Source organism: Branchiostoma lanceolatum, chromosome 16 (assembly GCF_035083965.1).
Source record: "Branchiostoma lanceolatum isolate klBraLanc5 chromosome 16, klBraLanc5.hap2, whole genome shotgun sequence".
Taxonomy (NCBI): domain Eukaryota; kingdom Metazoa; phylum Chordata; class Leptocardii; order Amphioxiformes; family Branchiostomatidae; genus Branchiostoma; species Branchiostoma lanceolatum.
The window spans coordinates 10,490,858-10,516,778 of NC_089737.1; the positions used below are offsets into that span (position 1 = coordinate 10,490,858).

Genomic DNA, 25,921 nt, shown 5'->3' on the forward strand with positions numbered 1-25,921 from the left:
GCAGTGAGAGCGCCGAGGATGGCGATCAAAAAACGAGCGCCGAGAGAGCGCGGAGCGAGCGCGGTGAGCGCCGTGAGAGCGCCGTGAGAGCGCGGTGAGCGCCGTGAGAGCGCCCAAGGTGGGATCAAAGGGCCGCAGCGAGCACTCAAGGATCGCAGCGAGCGCTCTATGAGGATTGAATGGTCTTAACTGTAGTTCAAACAAATTTCATTCTTGAAGTGGTGTATCTTGAATTTCTGGCAATTTTGTGGTCAAATCATAGTTTTGCTCGTGGGTAATGCAAATTGACGAATAACTACAAGTACTTTCTTCCATTCAAATTAAATTCCCTCCAAGTTTTATTGTCAGTGGTTCAAAATGCGTTACAAAATTCTGTGATTTACGTTTCTACTATAACGTAGAATGATAAAATATATTTATTGCAAACAGTTTACATGACAGACAACACAGAAAAAAACAAGTTGAACATACATATATTACTTAAGACACACACTGAGCGATTACTTAAGACACACACTGAGCGACCGTGCAGCGACTAAAATTGAATCTGTTTTCCCCTTGATTTCATCATTTAAATATGATGCAAGAGGTAAAGGTATGACTGAGAAGACAACAAAACACACAAAACGTAACAAAAATTCGTTCTTTATCTCTGGAGTTCGTTGAGTGATCTGTGAAATGTTTAAAAAGTTGCTGACATTTGATATTTTGGTCGCGCTGAGAGCGCGCAAGGGTCGCCGTGGAGATTCCACTTGAGCACGTTTTCCAGGAGTTCGGCGCTCTCACGGCGCTCTGGACCATTTTAGGTCGCCGTGAGAGCGCAGTGAGAGCGCCGTCCAAGTGGAATGGGGGTATTAGTTAGATTACACCCAAAAATAGACGTAGAAAGGCAGCGCTCACACCCCGCCGTGCTCTCACGGCCGGCCGGTCGGGAGTAACGTAAACAAACAGTTAACGGGTCTACCAACAGCACAACAATCCGAGAGAAACATTATCAGTGCCTAATCCCTTGGCTTCCCTATCAATCAAAACGAAAAATCTTGCAGAAACCAGCCAAATGCGATAGAAATAACAGAAAGTACTGACGGAAGTTGTAACAGTAGGCTGTCGCCCTCCCCCACAGGCACGCCAGGACATGCTCTGGGACTAAACAACTGACCTTCAGCAATTCCCTGTCCCAGTGCAAATCAAAAACGTCAATCAGCCAACAGGGTAAAGCATAGAGGCTTTATTGTTCCAGAGATGAAGAGTGTCAGATCGTGGATTTTTGTTTCGCAATCAAAACTTCATGCTCGCGCTCCTGTTGTTGCATTCCCGGCAGACGGCATGACGCGGGCTGTTTGCAGGGGAACACGCTGTCTGAAATATCATTATGTATCTATCTTTCAACATATGTCGACAGAGTTTAAGATTTGAAGTAAATAGCCTAAGTATTACAGTATTTCAGTGCTACATTATTACTGTGAAATTTCGTATCTGTAATCATTTTACGTTGGTTTAAAGTATTTACAAGGAGTTTGCCCCCCTACACAAAGAATAGATTCTTCCAAGTAGCGGCGGCCTTTCCGGCTATCCCTTTGTATTGTGCCGAATGTCGGGCTAATTTGGCGTGGATTAACCTTTTGTTTTTGCTCATTACGTCTTGTCCTTTGACCACTATCGGTTCCTGATCGTTAGCAACATTTGCTGGCCCTTTTAGAGTAGCAAAACTACAGTTGAATTGTGCTTATCTGGACTAGAGGAACTCGGACACGGTGTCACGGCACAGTGACTTCCTGCTCGGTCGGCGGTCCACGCCCGATCCAAAACAGGCTTTGTTAGGATTAGCGGCTCGTTACAGGGGGCAAATGACCCATATCTTTATTATCTTCGCCGAGTACTTGTACTCGGAGAAGATTATGTTTTCGGTTGAAAAATCTGTTGGGTGGGTCTTTATGTATGTCAGGAGCATAACTCAAGAAAGCTTCAATGAATCTTTCTGATTTTTGGTAGGTGTGTAGTGGTTGTGCAAAGGAAGGTCAAGTTCAAAAATGGTTTACCTGGCGTTTTCCAACAGTACTGCAGCAGACTTTACATTTTTGTGTGTTTGTATGTAGGCAAAAAAAGTGACGGAAACGTTGATGGATCTTCATGATTTTTTGCAGGTGTGTAGATATTGTAAAAACGGAGGTCAAGTTCAAAAATGGTTCACCTGGCATTTTCCGTCGGTACTGCAGCGGGCTTTATATGTGTGTGAATTTGTATGTCGCCAGCATAACTCGAGGTGCTGTTGACGGCTGTGCATGATATTCAGTTGGTAGGTAGGAGTGTTAAAGAGGAAGGTCAAGTTCGATAATGCGCCTCCTAGCGGATAATTAAGGTACTGCAGCTGAGTTTTAAATTTTGTGGTCGAATTTTCTGGAAGTGCCAGGTTCATGATTTTTCACCAATACATCGGGTCTGGAGCAGGGAATGGATGGTGTAAGTTTGGCCCCCCTAGCGGCTTATTTGGACCTGCAGTTGGGGGTTTTTTTTAAACCTTTGGAGGCTAATAACTACAGAAGGGGTTGACGGATCGTCATGATCTTTGGTATGTAAATAGCTTGGGTAATGTCTTACATATTCAAATACATATTATGAAAACCAGGAACTAATTTGCATAATGAATGAATAAAGTTTATCATTCCGCATTAAGTTTGTTGTCGAATTTTTTGCAGGTAGTAAGGTTATAATTTTTGAGTGGCAGATAGATCTTGGGGCAGAGAGTAAGTGATGTAAATTTGGGCCCCCTTGCGGCTTGCCTTAAACTACAGTGGGCCTATTTGTTTGTAATTTTTGAGGAGGATAACTCAAGCAGGGGTTGATGGATTATTCTTGTATTTGGTATAAATGTTCCTTAGGTGATGATCAGCATAATGATATGCTCATTATGCAGATCATGACCTACCTAACGTAATATTTGGTATATATAGGACTGCCGCACCATAGTACGAGGCATGTGTTAGTACACACCTGGCGTCCAGAATCTAGGTCAACAGCTGGCGTCCTGAATCTAGGTCAACAGCTAGCTTACTAGCTGGGCAATCGAAAGAACAGGACTAAAATGTATCTGTTATGTTTGGTATGAAGATTTAAAAGCGGATCTTATGATTGACGTAACATGGTAATTATGCCAAACAGGACCTAATTTGCATGATTAATGAAATGTTTTAAAATGCGCTGAGGTCTATGTTTGTGCCCGTTTATATGCATTTTAGTCGTATTCTAGTCTTTGTGAAAGCTTGTATCAAGGTCTGCATATTGTTCAGTTACCAGGGCTAACCCTTTGTAATAGCCTTAGCCTTTGGTAGCCCTTGCTGTACTTATCTACAGCAGAAAAAACAAATAAAAACAAATCACCTTTGAAAACTGTGTCATCCTTCACTGAAAGAGAGGCTAGTAATTATCAATTATAATCGAAATATCAATTATTCAAATGGCCTCATTTGAATTATTGCTGAGATTATACTAAGATGTTAACACTATGCTCGTAAATGACAGGACTTTTTATATTCATGTTAGGTATTTTAAAATAGCTGAATCTGATAATTGATATAGCCAAGCCAAGTTAAACAATTAGATGCTGATTATGCAAAACAGGGTCTAATATTTGATAGAGTTATACTACGTTTCGAAAATCCATCCAGTTTTCTTGCGTATCTTATTACCTGGATGTCTAACCGTCATTGACATTCCATGAGAGGACTTTCAGACCTGTGGCATATCAAGCCACTGAGAAAGAGGGGAATATTGATAGATATTATTTAAGCAAATAAAGACTTGAATTTAATTGTTGTTGGCTATGTTATGCCATATTGGTAAATGGCGGGAATTTGGTACTTGCATCTGTCGGTACAATTCATATTATTTGGCGAAGATATGAGGTCGTGGAACTCTAGTTTCGAAATGTTTCGAAACTTGAAACAAATCAATTCATATTTCAAATTTGTTTTGAAAAATGATCTCTTTTGACAGTAACTTTCGAAATGCTTGCAAATTCTTGAAACTTTTTCTAAAACATGGTACTCTCATATTCACTTTTTTTCTAAACATTTGTTAATATTTATAACAGTTTATAATCATATAACAAATATTCGAAGATATTATAAATATCCCTAAAAATCCGTGTGGTGACTTGGAATGGACTCTACATTACTCATTCAGAATAAACAACTTTGTCCAAAAAAATCACATAAGGCGACAGCAAGTCAATTTTCCTGCAATTGTGGGTTAGTCTTCATGGATGTTTTGATTTCTGACATAATTACACCATCTTTTTCTCCACTTTCCCATAGGATTACATGCATTAGTGGCATATACTGGAACAGTTTTGTAGCCCCCATACCCCCTACAGAGGTTTTTGTTTCTTTCAAACTATCTTTTAAAAAATCACTGCATTAAAAATCACTGAAAGGCATCCCAAAACATCTGTATTGCTGCCTGCATGTCAACTTTCTTAATGATCCTAAGATTCGGCTCCCTTTTCCAGACACCTCGGTAGTCACACACCATCTGACCCCGCGTGACTTCCCCGCGGAGCTCAACAGTGGCGTACACGTCCTCGGACTCCAGAACGACTTCCGGGTGCGCCGCCACCATCAGTGCGTAGGGGTCGCAGGTGTGGTAGTGGGTGGTGTACGATTTAGCGGCTTTCTCGCGCTTCACGCTCGACGCAAGGATCGCAGCATGGAACTTTCCTCGCTCTGTGGGGATGGCCATGATCTTGTCCCATTCATCCTAGGTTGATGGCAAAAAAAGAAGCAATGTCAAAACTTAGAGGTCGGCATATATCCTATAGATATAATGCATGGCAAATATCGGGTGCTTGCAAAAACATACTGTGATTCTCTTTTCATGTTTCCCCAATGTATTCAATAGCATTAATTTGTAAATGACACATTTATAACAATAGAGGCTCAATGTCCCAACCTGAGGTGTGTATTGTGACATGATGCCTTGTCAGTTCCTATAACAATTGAATGTACCACCTCGTGAGTAATGCCCGAGCATTAAAATCCCTTTTCGCCCAAGGCTCGAAATTCTATTTTTAGGAGTAGGTGCACTGGTGCAACTAACCTCAACATGTAGGTGCACAGAAAGAATTTTGGGTGCACAACATGAAAGTAGAATGTCAGCAAAAGCAAAACAAAGGACATTATAGGTCTATAGGACAAAATGTAATTACAAACTGTACTGCCTTTCTTAAGCACTTCAATTTGTAGTTCTATCTAACACCAAACTTTTAAACAAGTAATACATCAAAGTACAATAAAGGTACTATTTCCAGAATGTATGTACAATAGTACCTTTACCCTATAGCCTACAAATAAAACCACTGTCAAAAACTCTGTGCAGCTTCAATTTTGGGTGCACAAAAGTGCAGACGCACCCGGGATTTCAAGCCCCGCTGAACACCTTGTGGCTCTTGGTTGGCCAATGGTATGAACCTCAACTATCAAAATCTGTCAAATGCTGGATAATGCTTTAACAGTTACGCCACATTGAACCCAACTCTATGGTATTGTATGGTATTAAAATCCTACTATGATATCAAAAGTGCATTCATACATGTATTCATTCATAGGTACTCACATATGGTATTGCTAGTGCATTAACACATGGCTCCCAGGGCACGATGTTGATAAGGACTCCCTTGTAGCTGTTTAACACCATGTTCGCTGCCTCGGGGTCGCAATAGAAGTTAAACTCTCCTGATGGGGTGATGTTCCCAATACCTGAAGCAAAAATGGGAGTCATGAATTATGTTACTTTTAATATAAACAAGTCACTTTTTATATAAACATGTCACTTTTAGTACAAAAATGTCGTTCTTTATATAAACATGTCACTTTTTATATAAACATGTCACATTTTATTTAAACATGTCACTTTTTATATAAACATGTCACTTTTAATATGAACATGTCACTTTTAATATGAACATGTCACTTGGGGAAAAGTGGGGAAAATTCTGCTAGTGACAGGATGATCCTGTTTAAAATAGTATCTTCCATACACACTGCTGACAGAATCATCCTGTCAATAGTGGGGAAAGTTCTCTTATTGACAGGGTCGTCCTGTCAACTGTGAGATATGACACATTGTGTTATTGACAGGATCATCCTGTGGAAATATTTTCACTATTGAGAGGATGATAACAGTGAAAGATCTGTATTAATACTAATAGCCCCAGGCTAAAATTAATTTTTCGATACTACCATATACTACAGGTGTCCATAGGTTTGAGATAATGTTGTAGAATGATAGAAGCAATTATCATATTCCCCACATATTGGAATAACAATATAAAACAAGATTTAAGGAACTTAACCCTTATTTTCTTTCAAAATAGAACAGACAATGTACCATTGATGTTTCCTCCCATGATGACAAGGTCCTTCAGTCTTGCAGGGAACTCTGGGTCCAGTCTGACGGCTAGGGCGAGGTTCGTGAGGGGTGCCACGGCAACCAGGGAGATCTCACCTGGACGAGGGGGGTGTACCATAACAGTCAGGCTGTTGGGATACAGGGATAAACAGGGATAGAGAGAGGGATAGAGAGAGGATAAAGAGGGCTAAAGGGAGTAATAGAGAGAGGGCTAGATGGAGATATAGGTATAGAGGGAGCGAAAGATGGCACGAGATAATAATATTGATAGAGAGAGATAGGGAAATAGAGAAGGATAGAGAAAGGAAGAGACATAGGAAGAAGGATTGAAAGAATGCTATTGGAAGGGATAGCTAGAGGGTTAATGGGCAATAAAAGGAGAGAAAGAGAGAGGTAGAGCCAGACGGCTGGGGAGAAAGCTACTTAGTTGACAGCCACTCGAGAGAGTATGGCAAGTCTACATGGTTTCATCAGTTCTGTTGTAGCCGAGCTTTCCTGGCCCTCCTCTTGGCCTCAGCTGCAGCTCTTCTTTCAGCTTCTTCTTTTTACTTACTAGTAGTAGTAGAGAGAAGACTAGAGGGAGGGATAGAGAGGGTTAAAGAGGGATGGAGGGAGGGAGAGAGAGGGTTAAAGAGGGATAGAGTGAGGGAGAGAGAAAGGTAGAGACAGAAGACTGGAGAAAAGGCTAGAGAGAAGACTAGAGGGAGGGATCGAGTCATAAAAAGTACACAAACCTGGATGCTCTTTAGACAACCTCAGTAGAGCATTGACAGCATGTTCAGACTGTACCAACTCCTCGCTGGGGGGGTCAGGGTCCGGTACGTCCCCCAGCCCGTCCTTACCGTGCCAGTAGCGTGCATCTATGTGATTACCCAGGATGGGGACAGCTGCACCTCTGTACACAGGGACCTGGGGGTAGCAAACAACAGGCATGTTTGTTTGTTTGTTTGTTTGTTTGTTTGTTTGTTTGTTTGTTTGTTTGTTTGTTTGTTTGTTTGTTTGTTTGTTTGTTTGTTTGTTTCCCATAAGGCCACACCAATTCAATTTCTTGGTTAACAGATTTTTATTTTTTATTCTAGCAACAAAAAAATTATGAAAACAGAAGGCTGGGGTGAAAACTTGCACCTGACCCTGTTCACTCCCTGATACCGTGTGCACCATTTAGTAAAAACATTCCTCTGAGATTCTGTTTTCATGTAGTTTTTCCAATCTAGCTTTTTTTTTTCAATTTTTATTATTCCATTAACCAAGAAAAGGAATTGGCGTGGCCTAACCCGTAAAAATAGCAAGGCATTACTCACAAGTGTTCTATACAAGCTGCATAAGACCCAACTGTAAGGTCTGATCCACTCAAAATGGGATGGACCATTACTCTGACCATTCCTCTTATCCAAAAGTGTGATAATAGACCGATCCTGTCGATCACCAGATCGAACGCATGGAACCCCCTAAGAACCCCCAGTTCGACTTCGAACACCTCCGTCAAAAACAGCGCTAGTAGGACAGACATGGCTCGTGTAAAGTAGATTACGTATATCTGAGACAGGTTTTTTACTGTAATGGTTGCATGTATGCTCAGGACACAAACGAATGGAAGAGGACACTTGCTCGGACACTCAATAGGAGGGAGCTTGTACCACATTGGCAGCTACTACAGCGCCCACTAGCGTATAGTTTCGCCTCTTCCGTACTAGTGTGTGATAGTGATTAATTTACCGGTGAACAGGGAAGTAAAAAAAACGCATTTAAATTCTTATTTACTGAAGATCATGCAGCATTTTTGCATGCAGTCAGAACAGTGGGAACCCTGTCACAGATATACGTACCCTGTTTTACACATGCATCGGCTGTTTGTCAAAAACCAGGAGCTGATTCCCACCAACAAGGTAATGATGTGCGACACCTATCGCTTCAGCATTGACCGAAAACAGTAGGCTCTCGCTGCAATTACGTGCACCCCCTCCTCAAACAACTCTACTTGATGGATACAGACTTCAACAAAGAATGCAGCCCAGTTTTCTTTGACCCGCTTTGAAAGTGTTTTAGAGTCCAAAAACTTAACGAAAGTCAGTCGACATTATTTTCCACCTGGTCGCGGCAGCCATTTTTGTCCGTCAAGCCCTGTTTTTGACGGAGGTGTTCGAAATAGAACAGGGGGCGTGGCTTTGGGATCGGTCTATTCAAGTGAGGAATAGGCTTTCCCCAAGGGCACAGCAGGATCAAAAACCCTGACTACTGTACAAGACCACCTTGGAAACATGTGCAGTTTTAAACATTCCAAAACAAATGCACAATCATTACAAATTACGAGCCGACTGCTGCCCAGCCCTGCGTCAGGGAACCTCGCAGCAGTATAATTAAATACTGGATATAGTACTGTAGTACTGTAGTAATAGTAACTATTACTACTATACTACTATAAACATCTATGTACAAGAATTAAGGAGTACAGGTACTTACATCTAGGCGTCCAAACACCTTAAGTATCCTGAGGACGTTCCGACACACCTGGTTGACATCAACATTACCTGCCACACAGGTGATGCCAAGCACCTGGATATAATGGTTTAAATAAAAATTGTCTATATATGTTCATTCCATGTGCTGCATGCAATAGTAAGTCTTAAAGGTTAGATCAAAATGAATGATGAACAAACTCATGTATATGAATTAATGTCTGACAAGGATTCTAATAAATAATTGAATTTGAATTAATAGGAATGTGCTTTAAACCTTATTTACTAACATTGATGGATTTTCATCACTAGAAAGAAGTAAAACACAATTGTAAATGAAAATAGAGCACACACCAAGAGACCACGTCTAACGATATAAAAGACGTTAAACAAGGACAACAACAACAACACATACCTGGACATTGGGGCGTGTCAGAGCCAGCATGATCGCCTGAGCATCATCGTGTCCACAGTCGACATCCAGGACTATCAACTTCTTGTCTTCTACACTTCTACTGGCCATGTTGAGAGATACAAGTCTGTGTGCGTGTAACACAGACTATTTTCAGATTTTAAGACACTCAATCCCACAGATGGATTTGACAATATATTTAAATACAACAGCTCATACAGTGTTAAAATAGGCAAATATATAAAAGATTTTGTTATTAGAAAAAATAATGATACTCAAAATTAGCCTGACTTGAATAATGTAAAACCTAAGATAGTCGTTTTGTTGTAGTGAATAGTTTTATTCCATACTTATGTCTTGTTCTATGTTTACTGTTGTTGACATGTTGCCATACTTTGTACCTGCTACATAGTCGCGCAATAAAGTTCTATCTATTAGTGCAAGGTTCTTTGCAGACTTTGTGGTCGTTCACTTCTAACCCAGGAAACTGATTTGTAAAAGAAGAAGTACCAATGAGAATCGGTTCAATTATAAGAGCTCAGAATTCTCTACAGACAGAACTATATGTAAAGTCAAAATAGGTTTCTGTAACGCTAACCTTTGACCTTACTAAAGTTTACCTGTCAAAACCGCCGCACGAATATCTCGTCTTTTGTGGGTGTCCTCTGTACTTCTTAGGTGTTGCTCCTTGAAATAAAGTCCTGAGAGTACTTTGTAGACGGTTTGTTGTCTTTTGGGAGATCCACAGGCGTTTAAAAAGCATTTAAAGGAAAAACCATCCCTTCACAACCACGCTTTTTGCACGAAGCCGGCCATTTTGAACATGGAACAAACTATTCATCGCAATGGGGGTTTCTAATCCTTATATCCTATCAGAGAAAAACTCACGCACAGCATGAAAATCACATTGGTGAAATATATTCATTTTAATACGTTCATTGTGTGTGTTGATTATAGAATAAGTTATCAGACAAATTCACGATGTTTCTGATATCACCCCCATCAAGTAACATGAAACATTCCCATCTATGGCGGGCCTTTCAACTGAAATCGCCCATGAGCCATAAAAGCGAATTCAACCAAACTTATGACTGACGCACTATTATGCCAATTGTACTGGACACATAAGGACCTTTGATTTAACCTTTTGCCCCGACTAGTATTGTTGTTGTTGTTGTTCTTGTCCTTGTTTAACGTCTATTATATCGCTAGACGGTGGTCTCTTGGTGCTGGGTAACGCTTGGTTCAGTCAATAGTCTCACTAGGTATTTAACTCTTGGTGACTGTCTATGTACAGGACAGTGAGAACTATAGTCATTGTTGCCTCCATGTAATATTTTGGTTTTGCTAATTACCTTCTGACTACTTTCACATTTAAATATTTCCTCGCTCGACCTCTCTATATCTAGACCGATTTTCATCTACCACTCTACGCAAATAAATGTACACAACGCATTTGTGCATTCATCATACCTTTTTCCTTATTATGTAGTCCCTATTCCATACGAATAGAATACCGTGGATGTTAGGCGTACTGTATAGAATCGTTTAACAATTTGCCAAACATTGTGTCTGTCACAATTGTTGTACAATAGAAAGTTGCGCAATAGATTTTATTTCTGTCCCACCAGGTAGCTCACAGGAACGAATTCAACAAGTGAGCTACGACTCAAAACATCCTTATGACAATTGTATGCAGATGTTCTATACACGGTTGGACATCACATCAAGACTATATGGGGACGGGGGTGTTCAGTTAGTATATGAAGACCTTCTTACTGTTGGCCTGGCTAAGTACATGTTACCTAGTCACCAGACAAAAAAAATTAACTTACATAAACAATTTTTGATATGTTTACTTCCAACACGGATGTAAAGCCGCCCTAAGTAAAATCTAGATTTCGAAATCAACTTTCGAAATTTTATCCAGTTGCTTGAGTAACTATTTTTGGCGTATCTTACTACCTGGATGCCTAACCTTCATCAACGTAGAATCTAGATTAGTTCTATTAGTTTGGTATCACCCCACCGACCCGACTTTACCGGCCCCATATCTGATACTTTTTCTGATAACTGATCTCTCTGAAAGCTCATATTTCTTATTATAACAGTGCCCTGGATCGTCAGCAGGGTTGCGTAATTTCATCCCGCTTCCCGGAGTTCACTGTCCACCTCGGCGGGTGGAAAAGTACCAGTACCGAGAAGATTCCCAGAAGCTCACGATTGGCTGGTACCAGACTAACTAAGTAACGAAGATTGCAACAGAAACATGCAGAGAAAAATCGAATTGCTTTATTAGAAGAACTTCGACGTGATAAGTGCAAGACCAGAAGTAATGAAGATGGTGATTGGAAAATCATTGTGAATCCCCACGCTGCCACCAGTTGTACGGTCGAGACACTCGTTCACTGTGGGTGGACCACTTTCTGGATCCGGTAGGTGGCGCTCTTTGCCGAGAGACCGCTAAAGAAATAACCGCCAACAGCGAGTTTATTAGTTATTCGAGCTAAACTGAAAAAGGATATATTCCAATTTTCTGACATAAGACAACTAAAATCTTAACATAACATCTTGATAGTAAGTGCTCGAAATATTTACAAAAATGAAGCCCATTTCAATTCAAAACATTTTCCGTCTTACATCCTGTCATTGTACAATATATTCAAATAGCTACGGACACACTCCAAGACAAACAGACCCTCGGACCAAAAACAATACCTCCACTCATAAAGGCAACCAAAGCAATATTAGAGAAAAAAAATGAAATTTTAAAAATGCTAAAATCTTTATGGTAGTGACATTTACTAACATTGTTTAGCACATTTGCGTAATAACTTCATATTTTATACATTTTAAAACCGCGCAAAATCGTGCCGTACGATGATCCCATTAGTTTTGCGAGCCTACAAAAAAACAGGTCACACTTTCAGGCAGTTCTCACATCACAAGAACGTCATATTTTTGCATCATGGACGGTGTTGTTTGAACTAATCATGTATAAAAATGACGAAATAAGTAAGTAAATATGATTTTCAAAATCCGATTTTCGGGCCCTAATATTGCTTGGGTTTCCTTTAGTTCAAGAAGCATCTTACCCAATCCACCATTGTTGCAGGCCGGCCCATGCAGCCTGACGCGTACGTCCCTTTCAGCTGATGTTCGTTGAATCGGTGGACTGAGTCGTTGTTCCACGAGATCCCGTTAACAACGTCCAAGTAGCTCATATTGGTCATCGCGGGTGGACTCATGATAGATATGTTCATGCGGTCGACGTAGAAATTCCAGCTATAACGGGAAAGATTGAATAAGTTATAGCTAGCTGTTAGTAATAGGTTCGACTTGTAGTTAGGGTTATTGACTTGAATATGGATTTTTGTTCTAGATCTTAAAGTGGGACGCAACAGCACCGGAAAAGGATATGAAGATAATTTTTTTCTAAATGAAAAAACAAATTGTATTTGCAAACTTGACGTTATATTTGGACAAGCAGTTGCTTAATGCATAAACAATATTCTGATAGCCCCTCCCCTCCGCCATCCTTCAGATGATTTATAACCAGGTACAACATATGCTTATCATGTAGCAAACAGCTATTGTCCAAACTTCACCAAAATGCAGAGCTAGAAAGGTGTAATATAGTTTTAAAAAAGGCCTGGACAGAATTATTTCCTTAAATCTGCAGGCTGTTTTGAGATCAGCAAAACCGTAATAAAACTTACGTTCATACATGTAAATGTATCTCTGCTGGCTGCAGGAAAGTCATGTCAATGGATGCAAATATCATCATTTGAGCATCATTTTGATCATATAGAGCACTAGAAACAACTTAGAATTACATATTATAGATAGTGTGAGAACAGCATCATATGATGCAAATCTTGTAGAGATCCGTCCCGGTGTGAGTGAATCAAAAGTATCTCTCTCGTCTTATGCGTCTTGTACTTAACGTACGAAACTGGTGTAATACATTTCAGGCCGAATATTCAAACATGCACGCGAACAGGAACAGATAGAAGTTAGTAGAAACGTCTGGACCATGGTCATTGCCTCAATAGCAATAGACAGGAGCTGTAGTCACTTCTGTTTAATTTTCATTTTGTCGTACACTTGTCAGTGAGGCTATGGCATGCCCGACCGGCGAAGAATGTCGTAGAACTGTTGTGCAACACAAGTACGATTAGTATATAAGTTTATTGCAAGTTCTTGCCCGTAGGCTAATTGCAAGTACATGTTACATGAAAGGACGGACAGACAATAGATAACAATACAGAATGTGACTTTTCTAGTCTAAATACTAACACTAAATTCCATGTTATTTGGGTTTGACTTCTATTTCCGAGACAGTGGAAGACGAATGATCCCACCTTTTCTATAATGTGTGGGTTTCGTGTTACCTGTCAATTTCTTCCACACCCATGAAGGATAGAGTGTTCAAGGGATGAACCGTGCTGCCGCAGAAGGTCATGTTCATCCTGGGGTAGTAAAACAGGAAACTTTGACACATCTCCTCCGCTGTGGACAAGCCTCCCTGGGAGAAAACAAACATACATGCTCATTGCAGGTGTTGAAGTGTTCGTGTATGTTGTTTTTACGTCTGCCTCTGCTTAAAAAAGAAGGTACTTTTAATATGTTGATTACATAACCAACAGGGACTTATGCTGATTGCCAGATTGGAGGGGGGTAATTTTACAGCAGGACATTTTTGATTTTAAAAGACCTTAAATATCTGTTGGGATTTTGGGGACAGTATTCCCAACCCTTTGAAAGAATCTACATTTTGTACTTAAAGCTTGCTATGAAGGATATTCAAAATTGAAAATGTGTATGAATTGTATCACAATGGTCTCGTACTCACGTAAGTTACTGTGTCCCTGCCTCTCGAATCGTACACACACTCCGTCATGAGAATGTCACCCTGGAAGCGATCAAATGAAATCATTTCAAGGGGAGTTAAGTAACCAATGTACCAGGGCCCACCTCCTTTTCTTCCATGGACAGGGAGACGGTAAAGACTTCCAATCGCATTTGACCCGGTGCACACTTCATAAGATTGATCTGTACTGAGCAACCGCGTCATCGGGTATCCTGAAGAAGACCAGATAACCGGTCGAAAATATAGAGTCTAATTCTTGTGTTGTACTATAGAAGGTAGTAGTAGTGGTAGTATTAGTCACTGGGGTAGCAGTGGTAGTAGTAGTAATAGTGGTAGTGGTAGTGTTGAAGTATTAGTAGTAGTAGTAGTAGCAGTAGTGATAGTAGGAGCAGTAGTGGTAGCAGCAGCAGTAGTAGTAATTGTAGCAGCAGAAGTAGTAGTAGTAGTAATAGTAGTAGTAGTAGTAGCAGTAGAAGTAGCAGCAGTAGCATCAGCAGTAGTGGTAGTAGTAGTTAAGAAAGCTAGATCCTATTCTCATAAATCAGAATTTTAGTCGGATAATAAATTTCTTTATGAAAACATTAACCTGATCAACTTCTCGGACACACTCGTTATAGGGCCTGAATAGACTACTACTTTTAACTGAAATGTGATCACGTGAGTTAATCGTATCGTTAGTGGGATAGTTCAGGGAGCAAACATATCTACATAGTTACACAATTTGATAAAAGTCACAATACAAAACACTTCTTTTGAAGCTATTAGATTTGCATTTTTACGCTTTAGTTCCTTTACCTGATGAATCGTCACCTCTTCTTCCAGTACCCTGGTCAACTGGAGGTTGAAGTCGTAGTTGTCATCCCGGGCGATCTCTGGCAGTTCCACCCCGTCTCTGATGAGCCTTGTTCTCATTTTGGCGGATAGAAGATGGCCGTGCAAGACGTCTGCGAAGATATGGATAGGCTGGCCCAATTCTTCAAGGAACTGAAAGCAAACAGAACAAAGAAATCAGAAATGGCAGACTTCACGCCCTTGATAATACTGCATTGTGCCTCAACAAGTCCTACATACATGGGCGCATGATGTTAATTTATATTGTGCTTATAGATGCGCACATGCATTGACAGACAAGCCAAAGATAATATTTCACTCCCTGGCGGTGAAACAACGATTCCTCACTAAACACATACGCATTTTTTTTCTACATGACCTCTAGCAAGTAAGTACATGACCTCTGGTCTCCAAACACACTTGTGCACAAATTATCTTCTCTTGTGTATATGTATTGTATCTATACATGACAATCCGACAACCCCTTCGTTTAGTTATTCTTTTTCAGCCTTAAACAAAAACTGCCCCTGCATTTCTGGCCGCAAGGGGGCTCAAACCTACAAAAATTACCCCATTTCTACCTCTCAAACGTGACGACCACAACACGTCTAGAACACGGGATATCAAAACCAGAAGTTTTGCTTTACTACCGTACAAAGCCACTAGGAGGCTTACTATCGAACTTGACCTTTGTTTTCCCTACCCTTTCTTACCTACCAAAATCCGTAATGATCCATCCATAACTATTCGAATCATGCTGTCCACATACGTGGCACAGAAAACATAACCCCATCCATTTATTGAATAATAAAAAAGTTATTATTATTTGATAAATGGGAGGGATTCGCCCTTGGTTTTGCTAAACGGGTTTTCCAATATTACTAAGAAGCGAGAAGAGGCCAAATTAACGTAATCATTAGACTAGTGCTAGCTTTTCATTGTATATAAATATATATATATGTATATGTATATGTGTGTGTGTGTATTTTCAAACTGTTATGTATTCAGTGTTGGGACCTGCACTGAACCCAGTGGGTATGTGTGTACAATATACATGTAGGTCTTCATTCATTCATTCATTTTCACCCTTACCGCGTCCAAACAGCCAGGTTCACAGAGGGCCTCCACCCTGTAGTCCTGTACCCCCGGTGGCACCACCATTAGCGGGCTGAAATTATCGTTGACCTGCAGGATTCCCGCGTCATACTCACGCAGCTCAGGGGTGTAGTGAATCCTGATCCCAGAATGGTCCACCACCCCTGCAATCATAAGAAATTGCAGGACACATTTTCGACATCCGATCACCGATCACTTTCGGACGATGCTATCAAATATTTGTTAATCTACGGATCCTCTCTTTGCTCCCCCAGTTCAAACTGTAATATCATGAGTTCAACTCAAGAATATATTATACTGACGAAGCATTGAAATTAGTACATCCCATTTCTATCCTCAGTCATATCTAGATGGGGGGGTGTACGCTTACTGGGAAACGAAACATATTAACTATATGTATTAAACGCTTTCACTTATTTGTTTAACTTTTGTGTATATAAGTATATAACTGTATAAATCATATTCCTCTCTTGTCTGATGGCGCATTGATATAAGTTGTATTAACTTGAGTGCGCTGCCATCTTGTCGGTATTTGTTATTCCTGTTGTTTGATTAAAAAATAAAGAATCCTAAGAAAAAGACTCAGCTTTCATAATCATCATGGGTTGCTGCTTGTAGTGACTAGTGACATATAGGAAAGACGTTTTCCTGCTGTTTCAGTGGCAGCTCTAGATATTTACAGCGTGGTGTTGCTATACCTTCACCTTTAATGTGCTCGAGGCACCTCCTCAAAACACGGTACTACGATTTTACGTCCCTTCCAAAAGACGAATGCAGTCCCAACCGAGCTACGTAGGTTTCCTGTCCTAAGATTTGAAATGAGGCCTCCCAGTTAACAACTAATAGGAACAAGGAGCTTAGCTGTGGGGCTACTTCCAGTTGAGCTACAGGGGCATCCTTTTCATAATCATGGTGATTACGAACAGGCAAGTTATTTTTTGCTTCGCTCGTGATTTGTAATGCCTGAGTCCATGCAATAATTGTTTTCCTACGTGTAATATTTTATGTGTGGGTCACGACACCGGCAATAGCTGCCTGTGTTCCACGTGTATTGTATCGCCGACTTCCAATAAAATCAAATAAAATGCACGTACCTTCCTTTTGCTGAGGGTTATCGTAGTGAGTCTGCATGAGCACGTATTCTGTGTCGCCATCCTCACCCATGGGGTAACCAACATGGTCCGGCATCATGAAATTCTGTGAACAAACATTAAATGACTGGAAAAAAAACGCTTGGAATTCCGTATGGCGGGAGAACTCATTAATCTTCTATTGACGGCATAGAATCTTCAATATGTGTTTTACCCAGTTAAACGCAAATTAGCTTCTAAATGAAAAGCTATTTGTTTATATACCACTCCTGACTGTCCATCACAATAAACGGTTCAATCAATGATAGCACGTCAATCATTGGTTTTGCAAATGAGAGAGCTCGAGTGGCTCCATGTTTATCAAATATTTACATTTCTAGTTTTTTGTTTGCATAACTACATTTTTACGGAGTATGGTATCTGTCTATTGCAGGTTTGACGTAAGTCTGTCTGTAAATAAAATGCTTTAGTTGATGATTACTGATTTAAGACTTTATCACAGTTACCGAAATAGATAATAGCAATTTTACGGACGAGTTACAGATAATCAGAATATAGCTTTTAAAGGAAAGCTGCACAAAAAATTGAAAATCCTTCTATGCTATGCTTAATATATTCCAAAGTCAAATTCTTAATTCAAGTTGTTTCACATAAGTCCGTCATAGTTCTGGGATTTTCCACAGTTTGCAACTTATGCCGTGCTGACGCCTTCTCGCCTGATAATTGAATTATATGACGTCAGTGTTTCAAATTTTTCACCTGATGATTGAATTTCAGAACACTGACGTCATATAATACAATCATCAGGTAAAAAATTTGAAACACTGACGTAATATAATTCAATTATCAGGTGAGAAGGCGTCAGCACGGCATAAGTTGCAAACTGTAGAAAATCCCAGAACTATGACGGACTTATGTGAAACAACTTGAAGTAAGAATTTGACTTTGGAATATATTAAGCATAGCATAGAAGGATTTTCAATTTTTTGTGCAGCTTTCCTTTAAAAAAAGATTAAAAAAGATACCACGGAGGTCACGTTGCTAGAGTTAGATCCTCGTTTCTATGCATATATGCTCCACCCACAAGCGGGGGTGCCATAAGCCGGGCAGTGTAAAAAAAAAAAAAAAAATCCACAACACAGATCTCGCACGATCCGACAATCATACTAAGAAAGAAAAAAAGGAGGAAGAAACAACTGCCTACCAAGCCTCCAATAGTCCACGTTGCAAGCATCGAGCCCATGAAGCAGCCGTTCCATTCGCTGGGCATGTTGGGGTCGGCGCAGTCGTGCCCGGTGTGGTCATGAGGGATGCCGGTCATGTTAGGGGGTTGGTGGCACAGGTAGAAATCCATATGATGAACCATGCCTTCGTTTCCAGGTGTGATCATTGGACTTACCTGCATTTCGCAAACGCCTTACGGTTAATAAGTTTTATTGCAAGTTCTTGCCCGTAGGCTAATTGCAAGTACATGAAACATGGAAGGACGGACAGACAATTAGTAACAATAAAGCATGTGACTATTCTAGTTCAAATACTAACACTAAATTCTATCTTATTTGTGTTTGACTTCTTTTTCGAGACAGTGGAAGACGAATGTTCCCACTTTTTCTATAATGTGTGGGTTAATGTGCAAATATATTTCCACGTGCGTTGCCAACTTGTCTTACGAGAGCAGAGTAATACTTTTGTACCAATACGGTGAAAGTTTGACTCACGGTATTGGGTGAGTTATCTTTGGGGCCAATTACGTGGTCTCAAGACCGTAGGCGGGAACTTGATTGGCTGGTACTCCCCCTTCAACAATGTTAGGGGTCCGAGTATCTATTTGATCGACGGCCAGCGCTACGCCAGTGTCGTTGCTTTTTACATGCAAGCACCTGGTCTAGCATGACAGGATGGCCATAACAGGGTTCATCCGAAATTTCGTTGAGACTGAATATCCATAAGTTGGACAAAAGTATACTCTAATGCTGTTCGCTAAACCCATTACACTTCATGGTAAGCTCATGTTATCTGTTAATTTTCAACTGAAAGACAACTCAGAGTCTACCCTATTCTTGTAGCAGTACTTACCATTATAAGGTGGTGTTTTCTGTCCAACTTGGGAAGTTCTACTATCTTACACCAGTAGGTGGTCTGCTTTGCCGGAATGATCAACTTTGGAAAAAGAATGAAGAGACACATTTCGTATTTACAAGAGTAATGTGTCTAAGCTATGATTGTCAAAAACAAATCATTACATATGGTCATATCATAGAAAACGTACGGTTCTTATTACGTTAGAAAGTATACGAAAAAAAGATTGCCGACATGTGTCATGTAAATTTTATGAAATTATAAGTTTCAACGATAGAAGCAGCATCGTTGAATAATTTCATCAAGTTGAAAAAATCACTAGCTGAATAAGAAGGTTCTTTGTTCACAATCAGGATCTATATACAATCAACAGCCGACGTTACAGTGACCTTTTGTTGTCACCTTCCTCATGGCAATACTGACTGGTACAGCTAGGTGTCGCTGCTTACAGTCAGAGGCAACGGTTTGAACCACAAAGTCCCTTATCATTACCTCATGTCAGGCCCGCCGCTTGTATCATGCGACACTGGCTGTTGCTGGAAGGATTTGAAAGTTACCAGCCAATCACAATGCCTCTTGACCGTAGGCGGCAACGTGATTGGTCGGTGACGACTGGCAAGCGCAAACGCAGCCAGAAGGACCAATCGCAGGGTCATATACAAGCAGCGTGCCTGGCATGAGACGGTGTTCCTTTGCCAACACGTACGTTTGCCATGGTCAGGTCATGCGTGAGTACGTTGTCCGGTAGAGTCGTTTCCTTCACCCCTGTCCACAGCAACATGGTACTGCGGGCGCCTCTGTTGGTACCGTGGTACGTCGGTCCCGATGGTCCCGAGTCTTGGACCGGGTCTTCATCATTCCACGCCCACAGCAGTCGCACCGTGTCTTTCTATAAGTTCGGTTACGATTTCGAGTAGGCATGCGCAAGGTTAAAGGTGAAGGTCATGACTTGTTAACAGCTCTCGCCTCGATCATTGTCTTGATTTGCATGACAATGTCCAGGCATGTTTTGTTTATGTTTCAGGGGCCCTCACCTTTTGACATATTAAATCCCCTCGAACATCTCCCATCTCCCGTACCAGAAGAATGCAAGTTTCAGATAAGTTTGTTTTTTCTAAACGCAGTGTACGCTTGTAGCCTCCTTGCAGACTCCTCCCGGCTGTTTTCTTTTTCAAGTTATTGTTTTCATACTATTACATTTTTTTCTAATTGCTGGCCAACAACAAGAAAAAAATTTAATAGTAAAACTGGAACTTAGAAAATGAAAACAGCCGGAAGGAGTCTGCAACGGAGGCTAACGCTTGAAGCACGGTCCTTTGAAATGCAAATCAATGACACCAATATGGTAATCAGCACTTGACCGCCTCATTGATATGAAAAGTGAGTGAAAACGTTTTATATGGGATTTTTAAGTAACAAGCATTTTCTTTTTAAACACGAAAAAACAACACTTCTACACGAATGATTGTAAAAAGCGCTAATATTGAAAGCAATACTCGAACCTTTAAAGTGACACATTTTGCCTTAGGCATGGCATATAGCGATCCATTCCTTACCTGTCAAACGATATGCTCGAAATACTAATACAAGAACGTTGTTGCCGCTATACTTACATTGATGACGCGATCTCTGACGTCACAGGTCTGTAGTTTCCGTTTGAACCTGAGTACAGTGTGGGTGTCGTTCTCGTACCCAGACAGAAGTTCCCAGTCCTGACTCTCGTCCTCAGGGGGCAGCGAGTTCTCTACCGCATAACGGTCCTGAAATGAACAAGATTCGGTAGAACACAAACCTCAACAGTGCGTGGGATTAGGTGTTTGACGCCCTCTTTACTAGGAAAAACGATTTCCTTAAAACCTGTTTCAATTTATGTCAGTTGTTACCTTCGCAGAGAAGGTTATATTTTTTTATTTTTTTTTACCGTAGTTGTCTCCACTAGAGAATGTTGATATTTCAGGGCAAAAATGTTTATATTTGCCTAACGCAAATACTGAACTCTAATATTTACACCTTTAGCAAACTCATTTCTTGTCGTGCCAGGTAATTCTTGCCGTACCCACTAGAAATCCTTGCCGTAGCCGCGGAAATTCTTGCCGTGCCCTTTTAATTTTTACCGTACCAAATGGCTGACACCATGGTACGGCCCGGCCCGGAAGAACTTTTTAACTAGTACGGCAAGAATTATTTAGTACGGCAAAAAGTTCTAGCGGGTACGGCAAGAATTACTGGGTACGGTAAGAAAGGAGTTTGGGGATGAAACTTACAGTCAGGTGCGCCTGCCCATCCTTCACCCAGCCAATGACGATGTCCGATCCCGGCATCCCGCCGTTCGGGGACAGTCCCAGGCCGAGCCACCCCCGGGTTTGTACGTGAGTCTCAAACTCGATCTGGTCTTCGTCGTACGTCCAAAACACGACAAACTTTCCGTCTTCGTCCAGAGCTTCATGATGGGTCAAATCTCCCGCGGTTACTGCAGAGACTATGATAGCTTGAATAATTAAGGACAAAAGTAGCAGTTCCTTCATTTTACTTCATGTGTCGCTGCCAATTTTATCGCTGCATGTACTGACGTGTTTACCGTTGCTGAGAAGATATGCAAATTAGGAGAAAGAATGTTTAAAATGAGAGACTGTGAACACATAACCTTTTTATACAGGTAATTGTTGCAATTTCGCCATCATCATAGTTTCCATACACTGTGTATTGTTTTAATAATGTCAGTTAATATATCATGGCGGGTGTGAAAGTTGAATGATATGGCGTATCAACTTATGTAATTTCTAATACTTCACATAAATTAGGATTTTACGATGTCAATATTGACTGAAGGAGGCCATATACAAACACATAAGATCAACATTAACCCTCAAACCACCATAGCTTTTTTACGACTAATCTTACCGTATGGGGTCAAAACTGACCCCACAATGTTTTCTACAAATATAGCTTTATTGGTGACTATTTTTGTGGTTTTTATATATATATAGTTTAAGTAATCTATAAGGGACAGTTTGACATGATTAGGTGTTAATAATTTTTGCTCATTGTCATAATTTATGCAAAAATAGGGAACATCGTCTTTTGCAACTAACGCTATTCAGACAAGCGGGCTCTTTTGAGGCCTGCGCCAACACTTGATGTCATATAGCATCTGAATGTCTTACGCTAGAACAACCAAACTTGGTCACCTTTGCTAAAATTTCGTTGGCAACAATTTTGATGTAATGAAATATCTAATCAATGTTTTCATGTTGCTATGGCAACCGGTTTCTTAGACCCATATTTGGAAAAAGGCTAATTTTGGATTTTACAATGTAATTCTAGGGCTGTCTTTTCAAACTGCACTTATTTTCTTACATGAATACCAACCAATTTAATTCACTATCACTTTTATGATTTAATATTCATAATTTATGCATATTTGATTACGTCATCGGTCAAAATCTAAGATGGCGTACGATATAATTAGATAAGCTATAACCGGCTAATTCAACCTCAAATTTCATTATTACCATGTTTATTCAAACAGAAACAATCTTAATATAAACGTTTTGGTCCATTTTTATTGTGTTATTAGGTTATATCATGAAAACATGCATTTAGAATAATTCAAGATGGTGGAACCAAGATGGCGGATTTCGCTAGTGTAACTTGATATGAATATAATTCTAATGACCTCATTTTTACGTCGTTCCTGTTGCCATCTACAAATAGCGTCTTTGGATATATTATGATTTATCATACATAATTCATAGTTAAGTTTTATCGTGTGCCTTTGAATTGTATGGAAATACCTAATTTGTTGGTTTCCGTCAATAAAATCACATAAATAACGTCATGATACGTCGCAACGTCATTAATATTTACGTTCATTTAAAAAAAATTTTTTTCACGTTTCTACAAATTATATTATGTAACTATGATCATAATAACCCTTATGATACATGTTACTAGATAACAAGCATCAAACAATAGGGAATATGAGTGCAAATTTTGCTGGGGTCAGTTTTGACCCCACTGGACCATGCGTAAACTTTCTAGGATAACTTAATCAACAATGAGTCAATCTCGGTAAAAACTTGTGAGAAGTTATAAGACATATATACAAACAAGCTCACTGAAGAAATTTTGTTTTCGACTCGAAATGTCAAAATGGCACATGTTGATATACGCCTGGGGTCAGTTTTGACCCCATACGGTGGTTTGAGGGTTATCAAAGGTGAGCAAACATAGCTCGTTACGACAGAACGCCATGCGATAAGGATGTCATGTGAGGCCATATCATGTGATTAGGGCCATAGGAAGTACATTTTATGGATGGCATCAGCTCGCGCATTGATTTTCGCCTAGGCCGATTTGGGGGAAAACAGGACCGGAAACTGTGTGACGCTATTGAGATGGTCATGAGTGAAGTTGCAGAATGAAAATAGTTAGGTAGTTGTAGAAGCGACAATAATGTTATAGTCTTGAGTTAGTTAACAACTGATACTAGACTACCACATAATGGTCACGTTGTACACTTCTTAAAGACAGGGATAAAATACTCGCTGACTGTGATACCATGTATATCTCTTTTTTTTTGGATTAGGACAACTTGTTGTTTTTACCAATCATGCGTTTTTGCTAGACTCAACCATCCTCTGCGGGTCGCTTGGAAAATAGTAGAAATTGGCCAAATAGAGTCAACTGTATGAAAGGAGTCGGCTATGGAGATAGGGTCCAATATTGCAACCCTGGATGGGAATGTTATCCTCCATGGCCAAAGTCCCCCGGCAAATGTTCTCTCTGTAGCCGACGCGGTTAGCCTGGTATAGACTATTTTTTTGCCCTCTTGCATTAGAGTCTACATAGGATGTCATCAAAAAACTTACTTGCAGTGGCCTAAAGTTCTCAAGCATTCCTGCACTGGAGAAGGTTAACATACAATATTTTCAGCACCTGACAAACCATACCAGCACGGAAAATGAATGAGATTTTCAAAAAACTATTTTCAGTTCTTCAGGTTTGGTCTGAATGATCCAAAGCCATGGAAAAATGGTTATAAGAGTTCAAGGGTCCAGTTTTGACCCCACTGGACCATGCGTAAACTTTCTAGGATAACTTAATCAACAATGAGCCAATCTCGGTAAAAACTTGTGAGAAGTTATAAGACATATATACAAACAAGCTCACTGAAGAAATTTTGTTTTCGACTCGAAATGTCAAAATGGCACATGTTGATATACGCCTGGGGTCAGTTTTGACCCCATACGGTGGTTTGAGGGTTATTAAAGGTGAGCAAACATAGCTCGTTACGACAGAACGCCATGCGATAAGGATGTCATGTGAGGCCATATCATGTGATTAGGGCCATAGGAAGTACATTGTATGGATGGCATCAGCTCGCGCATTGATTTTCGCCTAGGCCGATTTGGGGGAAAACAGGACCGGAAACTGTGTGACGCTATTGAGATGGTCATGAGTGAAGTTGCAGAATGAAAATAGTTAGGTAGTTGTAGACGCGACAATAATGTTATAGTCTTGAGTTAGTTAACAACTGATACTAGACTACCACATAATGGTCACGTTGTACGCTTCTTAAAGACAGGGATAAAATACTCGCTGACTGTGATACCATGCATATCTCTCTTTTTTTTAAATTAGGACAACTTGTTGTTTTTACCAATCATGCTTTTTTGCTAGACTCAACCATCCTCTGCGGGTCGCTTTGAAAATAGTAGAAATTGGCCAAATAGAGTCAACTGTATGAAAGGAGTCGGCTATGGAGATAGGGTCCAATATTGCAACCCTGGATGGGAATGTTATCCTCCATGGCCAAAGTCCCCCGGCAAATGTTCTCTCTGTAGCCGACGCGGTTAGTCTGGTATAGACTATTTTTTTGCCCTCTTGCACTAGAGTCTACATAGGATGTCATCAAAAAACTTACTTGCAGTGGCCTAAAGTTCTCAAGCATTCCTGCACTGGAGAAGGTTAACATACAATATTTTCGGCACCTGACAAACCATACCAGCACGGAAAATGAATGAGATTTAAAAAAAAACTAATTTCAGTTCTTCAGGTTTGGTCTGAATGATCCAAAGCCATGGAACAATGGTTATAAGAGTTCAAGGGCTTCATACCTCCAAGAAATATTTGGAGCTTTTGTAACTTCTAAGCAAATGACACCCACATTTACATAATCTATGGACTTCTTGCAGCCTGCATACGATACTATCCCTTAAGGCTGGCCCCTGATTTGTCGCCAAAATGTGAGAAAAGAACATAGCTTACCACCACTAGCGCCAGCTACAAAATAGAGAAGCAACCACAGCATGATGAATTTTAAGTCTTGATCTACAAAAAGGGTGAAAGACTGGCGATGGGACACTGGGCTTTATAGGCGAAGATTATGGTGGGAGGAGCCTTTCAAGTGCGTCAGTACGGAAGGTTATCATGTTTGATCAAACGCTATAAACGTCACGAGTTTCAAATAGTATTTGTTTAAATATGGGACATCCCCCAACCATTGGCACTTACTTACTTTGGCCTACCGCCCATTGGCACACCGGCTGCTATTAGTGCGGGTACACATGGGGGTTCTGAAGATTACGCGTACGATTTTACCTACATGGCACTTGTATCTATTGTATACAAGTAGTTAAGTAGTACTTACGGGAGC

General features: G+C 40.3%; 2 protein-coding genes across 4 annotated transcripts; both read right to left on the bottom strand.

The window, feature by feature from the left end:
• Positions 1 to 400: 400 nt before the first annotated feature.
• On the bottom strand, positions 401 to 10,102 carry LOC136421456 (uncharacterized). The gene is made up of 7 exons (XM_066408781.1): positions 9,894 to 10,102; positions 9,277 to 9,400; positions 8,866 to 8,958; positions 7,140 to 7,314; positions 6,385 to 6,501; positions 5,611 to 5,753; positions 401 to 4,755 (listed from the first exon to the last, which is right to left on the bottom strand). Exons 1-7 carry the CDS (start codon positions 10,034 to 10,036, stop codon positions 4,423 to 4,425), a joined length of 1,128 nt encoding a protein of 375 aa, XP_066264878.1. The 5' UTR covers positions 10,037 to 10,102; the 3' UTR covers positions 401 to 4,422.
• A 1,441-nt stretch (positions 10,103 to 11,543) lies between these two features.
• Positions 11,544 to 25,667, bottom strand: LOC136421451 (DBH-like monooxygenase protein 1 homolog). 3 transcript variants are annotated; one of them, XM_066408767.1, is made up of 13 exons: positions 25,534 to 25,667; positions 21,528 to 21,742; positions 20,877 to 21,023; positions 19,970 to 20,152; positions 19,261 to 19,344; positions 18,389 to 18,583; positions 17,188 to 17,290; positions 16,070 to 16,236; positions 14,942 to 15,130; positions 14,129 to 14,188; positions 13,668 to 13,801; positions 12,369 to 12,558; positions 11,544 to 11,736 (listed from the first exon to the last, which is right to left on the bottom strand). In XM_066408767.1, the coding sequence occupies exons 1-13, from the start codon at positions 25,574 to 25,576 to the stop codon at positions 11,569 to 11,571; spliced, it is 1,878 nt and encodes a 625-aa protein (XP_066264864.1). In that variant the 5' UTR covers positions 25,577 to 25,667; the 3' UTR covers positions 11,544 to 11,568. The 3 variants fall into 3 exon arrangements, with proteins under 3 accessions (XP_066264864.1, XP_066264865.1, XP_066264863.1); XM_066408768.1 differs by having other exon boundaries at positions 21,528 to 21,733; positions 25,534 to 25,659; XM_066408766.1 differs by having other exon boundaries at positions 21,528 to 21,751; positions 25,534 to 25,659.
• Between the last annotated feature and the right edge of the window lie 254 nt (positions 25,668 to 25,921).

Coding starts and splice junctions, on each gene's coding strand:
- LOC136421451 (XM_066408766.1), bottom strand. CDS start 25,576: ATGCTGTGGTTGCTTCTCTATTTTGTAGCTGGCGCTAGTGGTG. Junction 21,752..25,533: donor TGTAGCTGGCGCTAGTGGTG/GTAAGCTATGTT, acceptor TAATTATTCAAG/CTATCATAGTCTCTGCAGTA. Junction 11,737..12,368: donor CTGCAACAATGGTGGATTGG/GTAAGATGCTTC, acceptor TTATTTCTTTAG/CGGTCTCTCGGCAAAGAGCG.
- LOC136421456 (XM_066408781.1), bottom strand. CDS start 10,036: ATGCTTTTTAAACGCCTGTGGATCTCCCAAAAGACAACAAACCGTCTA. Junction 9,401..9,893: donor TCGTGCGGCGGTTTTGACAG/GTAAACTTTAGT, acceptor ACACGCACACAG/ACTTGTATCTCTCAACATGG. Junction 4,756..5,610: donor ATGCACTAGCAATACCATAT/GTGAGTACCTAT, acceptor CCATCAACCTAG/GATGAATGGGACAAGATCAT.